The sequence below is a fragment of the Zootermopsis nevadensis genome, unplaced genomic scaffold (assembly GCF_977971745.1).
Source record: "Zootermopsis nevadensis isolate Lab colony 2312 unplaced genomic scaffold, Znev_1.0 Znev_ptg000022l, whole genome shotgun sequence".
Taxonomy (NCBI): Eukaryota; Metazoa; Arthropoda; class Insecta; order Blattodea; family Termopsidae; genus Zootermopsis; species Zootermopsis nevadensis.
The window spans coordinates 4,458,423-4,476,153 of NW_028259154.1; the positions used below are offsets into that span (position 1 = coordinate 4,458,423).

At 44.3% G+C, this 17,731-nt stretch overlaps 1 protein-coding gene across 5 annotated transcripts in view; it reads left to right on the top strand.

Annotated features, from left to right (window-relative positions):
- Positions 1-17,731, top strand: part of LOC110835215 (Src homology 2 domain-containing protein sprint) — a 335,746-nt gene that overhangs the window by 145,311 nt on the left and 172,704 nt on the right. For all 5 annotated transcript variants that reach the window (XM_087353538.1, XM_087353531.1, XM_087353534.1 and 2 more), the window contains one exon: positions 15,911-16,029. In XM_087353538.1, coding sequence (XP_087209664.1) covers positions 15,911-16,029 — 119 coding nt within the window. The remainder of the gene's footprint in view (positions 1-15,910; positions 16,030-17,731) is intronic.

Consider the following 17,731-nt stretch of genomic DNA (forward strand, 5'->3'; position numbering starts at 1 on the left):
TTGTAAGCCAGAAATTAGACTTCGCATTATCCGTTCATGCTCTTACCCTCACCAGTGTTTCCATTTTGAGTATTAATATAAATTCAGAGGCAGTTTGTGTCGGGTCGCCCTCTAGATGGTACGTAACCTCCGCTCTCGAGATCAGCCGACCAGCCAGACGAGCGCTGTTGCAGGCAGGACAGTTCCGGTGTCTGAAATCAGAAAGCCGGAAAATTGCAAAATTTAACTTCTGTTTATAAAAGATAAAAAAAAAAATTCAGACCTCTTCTGTTTCCCGTTTCGCATAAATCAGGATTTTAAGGGTACAGATACACGGCACTGACTAAAAGATGTCCTTCCTCAAGAGCGACGTACAAGCACACACAAAAATAAGTGTCGAAAACCGAGTCATTTACAGATATTTTCGGTATTTTCTTCAAAGTCGCTTGTCTTAGCCCAGCTGTTGGGACCAGCGTCAAAGTATCTGACTCGTATATTGGAAGAACCACGATCGAATCCCAACACGTGGTATGATATCTGCACCGGGATCTTTCTCAGTTACTCCTCGGGATAACACTTAAAATAGGCCACTGTCGGATACATCGTTCATAAACGTTCTGTGGCACACCTCAAACGTTGCACAGGGTCTTAAAATCATGGAATGACCGGCACAAGACTTGTTGGTGTTTTGAGGTTGAATGTTCTGTTGCGAGGAAGATTTCTCCTCAGGTGCTGTGCGATCGGGGTTTGATTCTGGTCTCCTGCTGTACATCGGCACCTGGCACGAGGCTTGGCCGTTAATCCTCCTCAGTTGCTGCCTGCCTTCTCTCGGGAGTGGAGCTCACGTAATTGAAACTTCCTATCCTCTTCTGTAGCTATGCAATTTTGTCTTGAGGCGACTTCTAATTCAGTTATTTTATGTGACGATGAACGTTGTAAAATGTCTTCGTTGTCTAGTAATAACGATCAGTTGGAATGGTTCTGCATCGAAGGCGTCATTGGCTCTGTATCTGACGGAAGACTCTGTGGAAAACCACGCGACAGATCTTAATGTGGACCGTACTGATGAGAGGAAAGTCCCCAGTGCATTATTTCGATTTGTGGGGTGGGAGGCAACAGTTTTAAGTTCTACTTCAGTTTGAATGTGTCATTGGTTCCTCCTGTTAGACTTAAGGAAATTTGCAGTTTATCCAGTGTCAGGATAACACGCTGAATGTTTTTAGCGGTGTTTATTATATTTTTTATTTAGTGTTCTGTCTGACGACAGGTCCATATGAACAGGATCCTTCCATCCTTTTCTCGGACTGGGACCTGTTCATATACGTTCTTGGCAGATGATCCAGAAGTGGTTTGCCATTGCCTTCTTCTGTGTGTGAATGGAGTAATTGTTGGGATGCCACGGAGGAAAACTCCGTGTTGCCTAGACCACGGCCTTGCCCAACACAAGTTATAAAAATTCGGGCACCGCCGGGAATCGAACCCGAGACCCCAAGATTACAAGGCCAGCGTTCTAACCGGTGTTACAGACACAAAAATTCGCAAAACCGCCACGTTTCTAGCTCTTTCTGAGGAATTTAAAGTGTGAAAGTGGAGTGGTTCCAAGTAATTTTATCTTACTACAAATCATCCAGTTTCGAGCATGCGACGTACATAATAATCACGTGTCTTTCACTGAACGAAATTGTGTACTGGTTAGAATCCTTACGGGCGTCGTTTTCTTCAGTCCCTCCAAGAATACTGTGATATTAACCTTAAATCAGGCTACTGCAGTTTTATTTCGTATTCCTTGTTCTGTTTAACCGATAAATTTGATAAACTGTCGTTAAATAACTGAGGAAACACACGAAGAAAGCCTGTCTCACGTTGCAGAGGAAGGAAAGTAAGGAATCTGTTGTTGACGATCGGCAAGTCGATTATAAATCGTGAGTCGATGGGAATTCTGATCTGTGCGCTAAATCCCGGCTTCCGGCGTCTAACCGCGTCAGCTTTATAGCACGGCGTTAGCTGCTGATAGTTACTCAGTAGTTCTAAAATTTCCTGTCTTTGTAACTTTCACGTCACTTCGTGTCTCACCAATTTTATACTTTCAGACGCAGCTGCGGTTTGTCGTATGGGTCTGCGTGGTATTCAAAATAAAATTTTATAAGCATTTATCGCTTCCCCATTCCATAAGTAAGCAGTCGTTTATTTAGTCAAGAAATTCCTTTCCCACGAAACCAGAAATTTCATTGCCGTGTTCATGTCAGCTACCACCGGGCCTTCCTCCCGAATGAAATAAATGCTTAATTTATCCACCATGCGTGCTACATTCCCTGCCAAGCCAGTTCCTCCTGAGTTTGTCACGGTGGAGGTCGCACGTCGTGTGATTCCACGGCCTGTTTCGTGGCCGGGGTTATGTCCCGGGCTGTTTCTGCGCACTGGAATTGACGTTGCGAACGGAGGGTCCTCAGACGTTCACGGCGTAGCCCCTGGGGCTTACGTACAAAAATCCGATGCGTACAGTAGTCATCCAGGCAAAAGAAGATTAAAATTGGAGTGCACCTTGGGCGTATAATCTGAAATGGTATGTGGGGGCAAAACTTCAAACGCATTTATGTGCCCGTGGCTGGCGGCTTACCTCGCTCGCTCCTCGGCGCGTGGCTTTCATCGGAAGACGACATTTCCATCATTTGAATACACGCGTCGAACTGCCCGAGTCTTCAGATGGCTTCAGTTTAAACGTTTCCACACGTGCAAAAATCTGCAGAATCAGGACCTCCATGATTTGTTCAATTTATAGTAATTGTATTTACATATTTTCATTCATCCTGTAGTGTTAGGTTTCTATATGTATGCAATGCAACACAATTTCTCTGTGTTCTGAAGCTACATAGCGTACAAATTTAAATAAAACATATTAGAAGTAAGATATTGTAGATGCGTCATATTGTGATTTATATAGTATTAAAAATATATTAAAAATTAGAGTCGGTAACCAGCCACGATCCAACACAGTACAGTACATCTCCGATCTCTCATAATCTGATACGATATTACTTCTTGGTCCATATACAAAACATTGACATCAATACGAAATACGAAATACAAACATATTAGGAACCTGTGATACTACAACGAATGAAGAAACAATATAAAGGACAAGAACATCATAAGAAAAATGAAGACTAAAAATCACTAAAAATTAATATAAATTCAGTAATTCAGTGAAAAGTTTAAATAAATAACACCTGATGATGGCTATATATAGCCGAAACATGTCGTGTATGTTCCACTTATAAATCGAGTACTCGATAGGGAACGTAAAAAGATATTTTAAATCTTTTAATAATATTATATTGTGATTGACGGCTAATTTTTAATATATTTTTAATACTATATTAGAAGTACATGAAATTGAACTATATCGTCGTGGTTTTTTCCTCATTTAGACTATATGACGTTACGAAGTGTGGATTGTTATTTTAACGTATATGTGTGTGCGCACATATTTGATCGAATTCACTCACACAAAATATATCCATTTATATTCCTCAGTATATTTATTTGTAACTGTTGAACTCATATTAAAATTCTGTTATTAAGTTTCTTAAACTTTCCTTAAAATGTGTAAAATATTTTTGTTACATTTTATTACTTTAAATTAATGTGTGCCACAAATTATGAAAATTCAGTTGAGAATATCTTAATTACTTGTGGGCTGTATGTAACAGTAATGGTGCCAGACTTTTGTATTTGTGAATTCAGAAAAAAGGGGGAAGCTTGAATAGGAAAAACACGTAAACTGTGATGTGACTACCGTCGTATTACCGAAATTGATTACCCTGTTCGTGTTGAAATCGCAGTAAATCAAAAAGCATTGTTTCATATAAATACGGGTGGCAGTTTATCAAATTCCCTGCTCTCTGGGTGCAGTGTGACGTTATAGCGCGCATAACTGGCTCAGGTTTGAAATATCGTGCAGGTAACTCGGTGACCTTCTTCGTCATGAAGCAGTATGGACCGCAAAGGTTTAGGCTGTGAGGGTCACTGGCTTCGATGTTCGTCATTCATTCTGACGGCGCTAATCCACAGTAAATATTGGGTACGAAAATTGTCTTTATTGATAGGTTTGCGGGTTCCATAACGGCCTTTTGGGGTGTTACCAGCTCGAAGGAATAAAGTTCTTTTTCAGAAGCCAATAGCCGCTCATTTAGTCAAGAAATTGCCAACCTTTTATTTAACCGTAAGATTCATTAGCGTTTTAACAGTACACTGCTGTTTTCTCAGGTAATTCTAAATAATTCATCCAGGTTAACGTAGAAGTTTCGTAGCCTGCTATTATTTACTGTGCCCAAGATCGACGTTTCGGTAGGGACCACCCTTTGTCGACTCTCCAATTCTGATTATTCAGTATGATCGCAGTTGCGATATAAATCTGGGGCCGTTTCCCCACAAAGTCAGTAGATGCAACAAGCCCTGAGCACCCAACGGGGTCCAGCTCTCTTTTTTAAATGCACTCCCTGAAATTATTTAGTCTCTGGATAGACGTCGAGTAGCGAGATTTGCCACTCTCGCACGCAGTTGCCGTTCCAATCGATGCATTGTGTTGCTCTCCATTCCAGGAACTCTGTAATGTGACGTAACATACGTAGCCCCTACTGGAAGGGGTGGGAATTTTTGCACCAAACAGAAGGTTGGCGGTTAAATGATGCATGGATCCAAAGTTTCCCCGATTTGAGGGTCTTATGCAGAAACGAAGCGTCTAGATTCCAAGAACAAACTTTTATACATTTTGTAGCTGGACAGTTTTTTTTAACAACGGTACGTCTTGTATTAATAATATATACGGTGTTTTTCCCTTCAGTTGGCCAACAGTGACCGTGTTTCGTTCCTAGAAACAAGTAGCAAAGAACCGATCGCTTACTGACAACTGGGAACAGTTTTCTGTATTCAGCCAACTCCATTTGAGCAGTCTTCCCCAGTTGATTGAGCAAGTTCCCCGCCCTTTGTAACCCGAAGGTTTATATCTTGTTCACAAGAGTCCGCCACTGATCCATCCTATTTCTCCAAGATCCATTTTAGTATTATCCCCACATAAGTAAAGGAAATGACTTCTGTGGTAGATTCTGTGTATAATTGTCAGCCTACTTATTGACAGCGGAAGATGGGCGTATCGTTTCTTCATGTTTATTATAGCTGTTCGATCTATTGACAGTCTGTTATGTAACTTAATATTGAATATGCCTCAGTTGCGTGAAATTATTTAACTTCTGCTGACACTTTTAAGCTTGAACGCATACAGAGCAAGTTCTTATCCTTGTGTTACAATCGTTTTTTTCCTCATGCAAGTTATCACTACGCCAGTGTCTTAGAAAACCTACATTCTCACACTCTTGGCACTTGGAGGAGTCACCTAGACGCCCTCTTTCTTATTAACGTATATGAGGGATATAAATTCTGTCCCTCCTTACTCGAGACTGTTGGTGTGCGTGTCCCATTTCGTAATTTTAGAGATTTCTCTCTTGTTACTGTTTTCCCCGCATGCAAAAGTTGTCCATCTGCTAGATGCGAATACTCTTTGCAATGATTTTGACATCTTTAGCAACCATTTGCTTACTCTTAGGCATATCCTAAAGTAGATGGTATTGCTTCATTTATAAATAATATTTTCTTTACTTTGTTTTAATTATTATTATTATTATTATATGAATATTGTATTTACTTTATTGTTTGTGCTGTATCTGTAATTGGCCGTCTAGCTGTTGATGCAACACTCTAATAAAAAGAATTGAATTGAATTGAATTATCATCACGTCAGTAGACTTCAGCCCACCTTTGTATCTTTTTGTATTTCTTGCCATGAATAATAGGTCTACCATCATTTTGTCAATGCGAACGTCTTGAGATGTGAGCGACAGTAGAGTGCTTAGTCTATGGTCCTGAAATTATGTGATAATTAATCTTTAAAACGATCTGTGATGTTTCCTATCGTTGGGTATTTTTAGAGTATATAACAACATGGGTACCCGAATTTATAACTTGTGTTGGGCAAGGCCGTGGTCTGGGCAACACGGAGTCTTCCTCCGTGGCATCCCAACAATTACTCCATTCACACACAGAAGAAGGCAATGGCAAACCACTTCTGGATCATCTGCCAAGAACGTATATGAACAGGTCCCAGTCCGAGAAAAGGATGGAAGGATCCTGTTCATATGGACCTGTCGTCAGACAGAACACTAAATAATAATAAGATGAGGTGGTCTAGCGGTTAGAACGCTGGCCTTGTAATCCTGGGGTCTCGGGTTCGATGCCCGGCGGTGCCCGAATTTATAACTTGTGTTGGGCAAGGCCGTGGTCTAGGCAACACGGAGTTTTCCTCCGTGGCATTCACACACAGAAGAAGGCAATGGCAAACCACTTCTGGATCATCTGCCAAGAACGTATATGAACAGGTCCCAGTCCGAGCAAAGGATGGAAGGATCCTGTTCATATGGACCTGTCGTCAGACAGAACACTAAATAATAATAAGATGAGGTGGTCTAGCGGTTAGAACGCTGGCCTTGTAATCCTGGGGTCCCGGGTTCAATTCCCGGCGGTGCCCGAATTTATAACTTGTGTTGGGCAAGGCCGTGGTGTAGGCAACACGGAGTTTTCCTCCGTGGCATCCCAACAATTACTCCATTCACACACAGAAGAAGGCAATGGCAAACCACTTCTGGATCATCTGCCAAGAACGTATATGAACAGGTCCCATTCCGAGCAAAGGATGGAAGGATCCTGTTCATATGGACCTGTCGTCAGACAGAACACTAAATAAATAATAAATAACAACATGGCCTTCGCGCGAAGTATATGCAAGCATATGTTGATGGCGGGAAGTGTTGGTCCATTAGTACAAGTTCCGGACTAATTTTACGTAGTCGAAATTAGTAGGCCTGGTAGTGGGGACCCGCCAATATATTCAGAATTCGCCGTTTTGCAAAGAGACCGTCATTTAAGCGCGTTCCTGCCACTTCTCGTGCGCGCACAGAATCGCATAAAGCTCCGAAATTATTATGATCCTCCGGAGTCGTACATCAATCAGCGTCCTATCTGTTTCTGCCGGAGGAAGTGGCCCCATTTATGCAGTGCGATGCCCGCATTAATTCCGGGCGCGTCTGTCATTAGACACCTGTTTGGGCGCCATCTGCCTCGCGATTTACGAGAATTTCGTGAGTCGCCACGACAGTGACGTGTGGCGGGACAGCAGCTACAGCAGGCTGTCTTCATGCTAAGTAATTTAACCTTCGAAGCTTAGTAACTGACGTACGTGTTCACTTCGCGTGATCTGCAGTAGCAAGAAGCTTAAAGTAATTAATCTGAAACGTAAAGTCCCTGAACGCGTTCTGCACTGACGTACGCAGTGTACCTGATCAACATATTTCGTCCGGAGCGTGGGTAATTTGAACTGGATAAGTCTTCCTCTCCGAAACCCCTATTCTAAGGTGTGTTTTCCGCGAAGTCTACCCGACATCTGTACTTTCCGTGACAGTAGTCTATACGAGGTGCGATTGGAAAGTTTCAAGACTGCGCGTATAAAAACCCGTACACTTATCTCAGGTATTAAATTCATCCATCACCCTCGAAGTAGTTCCCCTGGGAGTGAACACAACGATCCCAGCGCCGCTGCCAAGCAAGGAAGCATCCCTGGAAATCTTTCTTTGTCAGCCTGTCAAGCACCATCTGCGATTCTGCCTGAATCTCTTCTATCGTCTCAAATCTCCTTCCCTTTAGCTGAATTTTTATCTTTGGGAAGAGGAAGAAGTCACACGGCGAAAAAGGAGGGTGCGGGATGACGGCCATGGTGTTTGAGGCCAAAAACTGGCGAACTTTGAGGGCGGTGTGCGCTGGCGCGTTGTCATGATGCGTCGCATGTGGAGTTCTTCCTTTAGAATCAGCTGACAGGTCCCATAGCCTATCCCAACAATGTCGCACAAGTCGTTGATGGTACGACGTCGATCTTCGTGAATGGCCTGCCGAATGTTCGTAACATTTTCGGGCGTTGTGCTCGAAGATGGTCGTCCAGAACGCTCGTCATCATCGACAGAGGTTCGGCCATTTTTAAAACGTGAATGCCAGACAAAAGTTTGTGCACGACCCATTGCGGACTTCCCAAATTCTTGCTTTAGCATTTCAAAGGTTTCCGTAGCCGTTTTGGCGAGTCTTTGGCAAAATTTGATGCACACGCCATTCCGAAATCGCAGGAGGGTCGGTGTAATGCACTACCAAAACGCCCGTAACTAAGAAACAAATGCTAATTCGATGATGCCGGCTGGCACACTGATTCACTATGAATGTAGGCCGCACCCCCTAGCGGCAGAAGCTCGTACTACATCCGGTTCGCCCTCTATTGACACAGTCTTGAAACTTTCCGATCGCACCTCATATTAGGATGACATACGTTTGTTTGTTTTAAATCTGTTTTTGTTAAGAATTTGTTTTGAAATCCCATATATATGTGGCGTTTTAATCTGTGGCTCTATAAGCCTTTTACCATTGAGTTCACCTGCCTAAGCGTCATTTCCTTTTAACCTTCTGTTTCATCTTTGAAGTCTTGTTCCTTTTCACGTCAAAGCCCATGTTTCTGATGCGTACACTTTGTGTAGTTTAATTTATTCTGTATTGATTCCATCACATGGTCTGGGTTGTGTTATCCATTTTATAATTTGCTCCTTGCTCTTACATATTTTGCGAATTAAACCCATTAGTCCGTTCCGATTCGGAACTGATTCTGAAACCATGATTCCTCCGGCTGTTAGAAGCGACCATTACCGCAACGTCCGCGCAGTTCTGCCACTCCATGCTTTCTCGTTGTGTCGTGCTCGGAAGCCACGTGATTCTGATTTCCCACACGTGGCGTGATGCATGGTGTGACGTTTTTATCACGTTATCGGGTGCGCTTATTACGTCTTGGTAGGTTTAATAAGGATCATTTCTTCTGCGGGGTGAGTTATGCTACAGATGTGTCATACGAACGTCTTCCGACTGCAGCGCGAAAAATAATTACGACTTTTATGTGTGATTCTTTGTGAAAATGTACGGTAAAGTCCATAGTCGACCTCATGAAGACTGTCGGTACTTGGGGACCAGAGATGCGTTCGTGGTTCTTCTACTTGTTATCGTTCTTGACGTAACAGAAGAACGTCGTACGTCGTGTTATTTGTTCTGATAGCTTACGCTCACGCAAGGTATATTATTAAAGCAGAATGATAGGATAATTGTCAATATAGGAAGGAAGGTGTAATCGTGCCGAGATGTGGAAATCCTGAGTTATAATCAGAGTCCAGGACTACGAATCCGAAGCTGGTTTTCGAACGAACGGGTCCTGTTTTGTTTATCCTAACTTCACTCGGTATGAATTGTAGATCGAACGCCCCTGCGACTAAGCACCATGCCAACTTGTTCACCAAGGACTCCCGAATTGTTTGTTCCGGAGCACCTGGATATTCCCGGTCACTCGGTGACTTTTCAATGCTGCCTGAATTAAAATTTGTATGTAACGGTGGTCTAGCGGTCAGAACACTAGCCTTGTAAGCCTGGGGTCCCGGGTTCAATTCCCGGTGGTGCTCAAATTTATAACTTGTGTTGGGCAAGGCCGTGGTCTAGGCAACACGGAGTTTTCCTCCGTGGCATCCCTACAATTACTCCATTCACACACAGAAGAAGGCAATGGCAAACCACTTCTGATCATCTCTGCCAAGAACGTATATGAACAGGTCCCAGTCCGAGAAAAGGATGGAAGGATCCTGTTCATATGGACCTGTCGTCAGACAGAGCACTAAATAATAATAAGATGAGGTGGTCTAGCGGTTAGAACGCTGGCCTTGTAATCCTGGGGTCTCGGGTTCGATTCCCGGCGGTGCCCGAATTTATAACTTGTGTTGGGCAAGGCCGTGGTCTAGGCAACACGGAGTTTTCCTCCGTGGCATCCCAACAATTACTCCATTCACACACAGAAGAAGGCAATGGCAAACCACTTCTGATCATCTCTGCCAAGAATGTATATATGTATGAGCAGGTCCCTGACAACCTGAAGAGGTTGGAAGGATCCTGCTCATAATATATGGACCTGTCGTCAGACAGAACACTACAAATAAAAAAATGTAACAAGATAGAACAGAAATAGATGAATAGGCTATTTAAATGGGTTAAAAGGAGATCTGTGACGTTTGGTATAATTTTTTGTCAGCTAAGCACGTGAGCTAAGGCCACGGGCCGCAAGAGTTCCGCGTATCACACATTGGGAACCTGGTATTTGTTACAAGTGCAGTACGTGTGGGGAAGAGTGGTAAGTTTCAAGCTCCGGTCTCATTTACCCGCAAAGTTATATTCCACGTTATCACCAGGGTGGGAGTGACGATTTCCCGTTCAGAGCAGTAATTTATTCCGTGAAACACAGTCCACGTTGAAAAGCTGATATTCGCTGAGCTGCTAATGCAATTAGCCGTCTCCCGTTGGACCAGATGATGATTCTCCGTCCTCACAAATGGACCCTGTCCCGGGCGAGATCAGGAAGAACGCATTCTCGCATGGTCTAAGTCCAGAAATCAAGTAATAGTAATTTCAGTACTCCAACGTCTGAAGCCTTTACAGTTGGATTTGAGGTTCTCACGTTTTAGCGCCTTGTAGTCTGGCAGAAACTTGCCAACCAATTTCTTACTTTCATCCCAGAAGACAGCCATCTTCGTCTTTACAGTGGACCCTCGAAGTGTGAGACTGGATTTTTACGTCCGTATGCAACTGTAGGTCTTTGTATACGGGAACTCCCTGCGGTGTACGCAACCATAATACGCATGGTGTACGGTGGGAAACGTGACTTTCAGGCGCTCTTTCATCCGTCTTAAGCTCAAATAGTCTCCTCAGCACCCTGTTCTCAGATACCCTCGTTAGCGTCAGGTACCAAGTTTCACACCAATACAAAACCACAGGCAAAATTATACTTTTACATCTTTAGACAGCACATAATAGGGCGAAAGATTCTGAACTGAGTGGTAGCAGACATTGCCCGAATTTAATCCGCTCTTAATTTAGACATGAATCTAATTCTGGTTTGTTACTGTCACTCTCAAATATGCGAACTTTGCCACATTTTCAAATGATCCATTAGGTACGTCTGTTATACGATTTGTTCCCGCATTCTGGTGACGAGACATCAACATATACTTACTTTAATCCGTGTTTACTTCTAGACCAAAAACAAAACCTACTCCGACGGAAATCGTATCGACTCTAGAATCATAATGAGTTGTTCGTTGATTTCCTAAATGTCTAAAAGCGATTCACTTATTGTTGTGTAGAATCTTCAAAAATTAATGTAGTCATGAACCGTAGACCGCCCGCAGGCGAACGAAGTAACTTACCCCCGCCCTCGAACCTGTTGTCCCTCCTGCCTTTCCGGTCCGCTTCGCCCCCTCATCCCCGAGGGGACTGGAGCCCATGGAACCCCACCCGAGCCACTAGCTACTACATAGATATATATGTGTATTTTACAAATCTCATTTCCAGTTACTTGTGAGCTACTTCCCCGCGTCTATGTCAGGTTAATGCAACACAGACACACGTCTCAGTTTCACACGGGGACATAACTACAGTGCGATCAAAGGCGGTTGCTTCTTTAGTCCGCCCGGATTCTAGGATCGCGTGTTCGAATCCTCCTGGGTCGTTTTCTGTTTTTGTTGTTCTGGGTAAGGAGACGCGTTGCGTACAGCCGATCCTCATCTGGGGAGTCCTGGTGGCTTCCGTGATATTGGTGCGGAGGTGGGGGGGGGTTTAGTGGTTAGCACATGTGCTTCGTACCGGGTTCAAATCCCAGCCCGCTGACGCTGTACGTTTCTGAGCTGGTGATAAAGTTGTTTGATATTTATGCTGGGTCATGCAATATGCGCCTATAATGAGAAGATTATATGCCCGTGTCCGACGTGTTTCGACTCTTGAAATCTCTTAACGTAATTATGTTCGGTGTTTACTGGAACTGAGACCCCAGGGTCAACTGACAGATCTTCACGTTACACTGTATCTTCTTAACGTCTCTACCGCTCATGTGAAACGATTTTAGGTATAGTGCGTGTTCAAGGAAGTGTAAAGACGGCCTAAGCTTCGTGACTACACGGTGCTGTGTTGAGTCGCGGCTGTGGACAGTGTCTGCATTTTCCGTTTGTCGTCACTCCAATTGGAAACACTAGGAATGCACTGGACTGCGTATCGTTAAATAAACCATAAATAAGTGCGTAGGACTGTGTAGAGTGCACCCGCCTTCATTAAGCATCAATATCACCAAATTCTACGTTCAATTTTGTTTTTTCTGACTCTGACGAATGATGTTGAGCTGATGTTGTTGACCTAACCTAATCGCCAGGAGACGCTGACAGCTATTAAAATGAAATGACATCTGGCCCAACGATATAATAATATATTTAAATACATTTAGTGTAAACAGTTTGTTATCTTATTTCTAATTAGAGACGATGTTTTAAAAGTGGTTGTTAGCGAAACGTCGGTGCCTACCTTTCTGTGACCGCGGAGTGAAGTCTGAACGTGTCAGGTTGGCTGCACTGGTCCAGACATTGACCTGCTTCAGGGAAGTTTATCGTTTCTCCCTGTTCTTCTTCAGGTGTGCTTGTACTGACGTTCATATCGACTTCGCCGAGATGAACCAGTCGGAGTGAGTATGCGATGCGGAACCTAGTTGTAGGCTCGAGTTCCCCAGTGTCTCCACTTCGTTCAAGTTAGTCCCCTCGAAGCGTTTCTTCCTCCCAGGGCTGGATTGTCCCTCTCCATGGCAGCCGCCATATTGTCCCTGTTTCTTTGAGATTCATCTTATGTTTTCCAGCCACGTTCTTCTCTGAAGATGAGTGTCTTGCTCCTTGTAGAATTTACCGACGTTTCAGAGGTTCTTGGTTCCTCCATTTTTATTCTCACCGCCTTCTTCTTTATGTGTTTCAAGACATTTTCCCACTTATGTACTTTTATCACAACCCAGTTCGCCTTAGTGTCCTAGATTTCTCTGTCGTAAGCTGTATTTTGTGTATAAATCACGAATCCCTATGCAAGTTCATCTTTCACATTTCAAGGTCATTTTGTGGAAAATCTAAAGGGTGTTGTCTTGTATCGTAAGTGATGTGTATCCATTGCAAAATTTAATGTTAATATCCTGTGGCTTCGTGATAAAAACACGTGCTGACATTCCGAGTGGACATTTCAGTTGTAATCTTTCCGAAACCTTGAATCCACGGCGAGAGTCAGGGCTGTTCTTATATTCACGCCCCGTAGCACGGACGAGCGTTCACTTCGTGTGTTTTGCTAGCTCCGTCTTCATTACGCGCTAATGCCATGCATGGGCTTACACTTAAGCCGCTGTTGTTTAAACCACGAGCGCGTTGACATCGAGGAGCGGAATGGAGCTGCTCGAACGTTTGATTCAATATTTGCCGAACTTAAGACCGTGTTAAGGGATGAAAGTTTGGGCAGATAAATTTCATGATGCGGCTCGTTTATGGCAGGCAGGCAGGGGCACTGAAGAATTCCAGCGAGCCATCAGCATACGAGTGTCACGCGTTGAACTTAACTCTCCCCCTGAGCGCTTGTACCACCGTCAGCAGAAGAGCGACCAACCGCAAATGCTCGTCTTCCTTTCTTTCTCTTTGTATTTTTATTCCTCCTTCCTGTACTTTGTCTCTTTATTGCTTGTTTATCTTTTCCCTCCCCGTCCCTCGCCCTCGACCGACTTCCCAACATTTCATGAATGCGCCGTTAAGCAATGTAGAACTCCATTTCAGCCAACGCTGTTTGTCATTCTCCGCTTCGCCAGGAGAGCGCGTTGTGTTCGAATGTGAACATGTGGACGCCGTTCTTCTGGTGTGTGTGTGTGTGTGGGGGGGGGGGGGTTGAAATGGGCTGCCACTTAAAGATAATGAAAGCTTCAGGGATCGCATGAGTAACGATGAAATCATCTGCGGTAATTGAGGACATTCGGAATTTGCATTGGTTTCCCCCACACAAGAGAAATGCAAATCGCACTCCATATCTGGACATCGCGACTCGCATTCTGATTAAATGTTTCGTGGCGTTGCTAATGGAAAGGAAGCGTCATGATGAAATGCGACCGCTGTGTGACGACGCCTGGCGCCGGACTGTCTGGTCTGGACAGATTCTTTACCCACGTCAGGACTCCTGTCTACACTGTTCTGGGACGCCGAGTCTTCCAGACGCAGTTGGGACACTCCAGTTGCTCCAGATGACTGGCCGTGCAGCCCCAGTGCCGCCGTCCAGTGGGTACCTTGGTTGTTTGACCAGAGCTGGGATCCTCAGTTTTCTGTCCTGAATTTAGCCATTCTACCAGAAGCTGACAGACAGCACAAGGTGGGACTTTGTGGTTCTATGACAATTCTTAATTACGACTCGGTGACTGTTAGAATATCAGCAAGGGCTCTGTTCCTTGAAGTGCGTTTGTCTGATTCAGAAGTTGCTGGGTGGGACAAACATGTCTGTATACATTGACGTGATATCTTAAGACTACCCCATATCAAGTATGAAATGAGACATAGATATTAAAAATTTCCTTGTAGATTTTAATGAGACGGAATTTATGAAGTTTGAAGTTGGGGGTGGGGGTGGGGGGTTTACAGTGGACGGATACTTCTGAGTCCCCTGCAGTCCACTTTGTCTTCTAACTTCGTAGCAGAATCATTAGTGAGTCTGTCAGATTCCGAAACGGGAAGACTGCAGCGCAGGGCGTTAGTAATTGTGATTGGATCAAACATTCCAGCGCGCGCACACACACACACACACACAGAGAGTTCATTACCATTGCCATTACCAGTCAAAACTACTGCCAACATCTTTAAATAAATCATAAATAAATCGGAATTTCGAGGTTCTCAATTCGATTCCTGGCCGTGGCCGATGATTCCCTTTGCACCACAGTGTCCAGACCGGTTCTGAGGCCCATGAAGTGGCTCTGGGGGTAAAGACAGGCAGGGGCGTGAATGTAAATTTGTCATTGCAGGCAGAACCTCACCCACCACAGAAATATGCATTAGCGTCGCTCACGGGTTGCGTAGCGCCTCGGTCCCTAAAATAATCGAGCCGGCTACTGCCGGACGTCCCACCTAAGTAGTTGGCACTCCTGATTCTCGACCAGGAGGTTCCGAGTTCAAATCTCGGCCCGAAGACAGGCTGTGCTGGTTGAGGTGTCTTCGTGATTTTCCTCGGCCCCCATATGCAGCTGTTGTGCATCATCACTGAAGGCATTGGTTCACTTCTCGTCCGTTCTAATTCATCCTCTAATTTATCGATACACGATACCCTGTTCTTTGGAACGGGTTTTAACAAATGCACACCTCAAATAAAACAAATACGAGGTGCGATCGGAAGGTTTCAAGACTGCGCGTATAAAACCCCGTACACTTATCTCAGGTATTAAATTCATCCATCACCCTCGAAGCAGTTTCCCTGGGAGTGAACACAACGATCCCAGCGCCGCTGCCAAGCCTGGAAGCATCCCTAGAAATCTTTCTTTGTCAGCAAATAAAACAAAACACTGGAACTGACCGTAACATCAAACGCTATCCAACTGTTATTCAGTGTCAAAGAGATTCCAGACAGAGGGGGAAATCGGTTAGCTACCAGTGATTAGTGACCACTGAGGGTAAACAGGCTTTGTTTTTACTGCGAAATGGCTTGCCAATCGACTGACAAAACCAGTTAGATAAACTAAACTACTATTATCTGTCGGATTTGGACTTACAAGTTGTTTCTGAAAGATAATCTCGATTAATCGGTTGGAAATTCCATTAGCCGCTAAGTACAAGATGTTTTAAATCGTAAATTTTTACAGAAATTGGAAACATCTTCTTGCACGGACTGATCATTTCATTTGTTTTTGTATAAACAATTGTTTTGTGGTTTCTTGCAGCTTCTCAACACCCTCGCCAGCGACCTTGACTATATGCTGAGTGACCTCTGCACGACCCCACCACCCCCGTACCAGAATGGTGACATCATGGACCATGAAGGGGACATCGCACACATCAGGTCTGTGTTACCTGTTTTCTCGTACACTAAAAGGAGCTTCGTTTGTGTACGATCGGTAGATCCAAACATAAGCAGCGACTAGAAACACGTCGGTCGGTTGGTACATTTAAATGTGGCGTCTGATTGGTCACATTGATTTTAGCTTCCTCAGTTTTCGGACCTCGAGGAGATCCGCTTCCGCCTTTGGGACCACACGAAATATATCGTCCTTGAAAAAGGTCAAAGGACCCGTGGTAGAAGTTTGCACGGGAATGGAGAAGTTATTAGTAGTTGCTCGTACCTCAAGTTCGTGACACAGTCGGGCTCCAGAAACAAATCTCACCGACTTGATTTCCTCTGTGATTTTCGTAGTTTCCACCTCCCAGAAACAGTTCGAGATAACGCCTTAAAAGACTTTCCATCCGGTTTCATCGTACCGGATGCAGACGCCAAGACATGTAGCGCGCATGGATGGGACAAGAGGTGTGCACCGGGTACTGGTTGGGAAACCTGAAGGGAAGAGACCGCTGGGGAGACCTAGACGTAGATGGGAGGATAATCTCAGGCGGGATCTATCCGAGATAGGAGTTGAAGGAAACTGGATTTTGTTGGCCCAGGACAGGGTCCGGTGGAGGGCTTTGGTTAATTCGGTGATGAACCTTCGGGTTCGGTAAGCCATCTAGTTAGTTAGTTAGTTAGTTCTTAGATCGGCTTTAAATAATTAATCCAAGTGTTACTAGCGTGTATGCTTTAAACAAAAAAGTAATGTGTTATGATAATGAGAGTATATTTTAAATAGATCGGGCTTTGTTCGGGCTGGAATAATGGGAACTTGGGCGCAGGTGGGGTGCAGGTAACTATGAAGACAGACTTTGGGCTCGGGCCTTATGTCCTTCGAGTTAGGCCGGGTGACATTTCCGCCCGTGCAGACTCCCAGGATGAGGAGGCTTCGAGAGTTTCCACTAGAGCTCCTACCTGCCATCTGTTGCAGCATTGTGGGTTGTTTTGTATGAAACACACAGCTCGCAGTGATATCTTAACATGCGTTCTTATCTCCCTTCCTACTGTAGGCCTGTGAAAGGAAGGACACGTTTATGAACATATGATTCAGGGGTTCCTGTACACAAGATGACAGTCTCAGGGTCTTACTCGAGTATGTCCGGCCCGTGTGGGTTGATTGAGAACTTTTATCAACTGTTAGAGAAACCTGGATTTCGGGTTCTCATGGCGGCGACAGCTAAGATGGCTGCCTTCTGGGATGCTACCTCCATCATCAGGGCGATTACTGTGGCAACAGGTACATCTGAAACGTCAGGAAACTTGTACCAGATTACACGGCGCTACTCCACAACAGACAGAATTATAAGCTGAGATACAGATTAGAAATTTTTTATGAATATTTTATTCGTAGGCCCTCCAGTGACTTGATTGCTTTCCAAGAGACATATTTCATCTGAGCTAAGTGTAATTTTTGGTTTTGAAATTAGTGGAGGCTGCATCTTTTTCAGCTTACGGGTAAAATAAATGAGATAATATGTCAGTTTAGTGACACTGAGCCAACTAGAAGACGCTGGTAGGGCAGACTCTGCAAACGTATCGGATATATGACGGGTAATGGCCATTGTGCAACACTGACTTAGTGTTCGTATAGTCATCAAACAGCGTGGCCATCTTGGGTCCGTGACATGATTCACTCCCCTACTCGCTTTCCGTCTTCAACCTG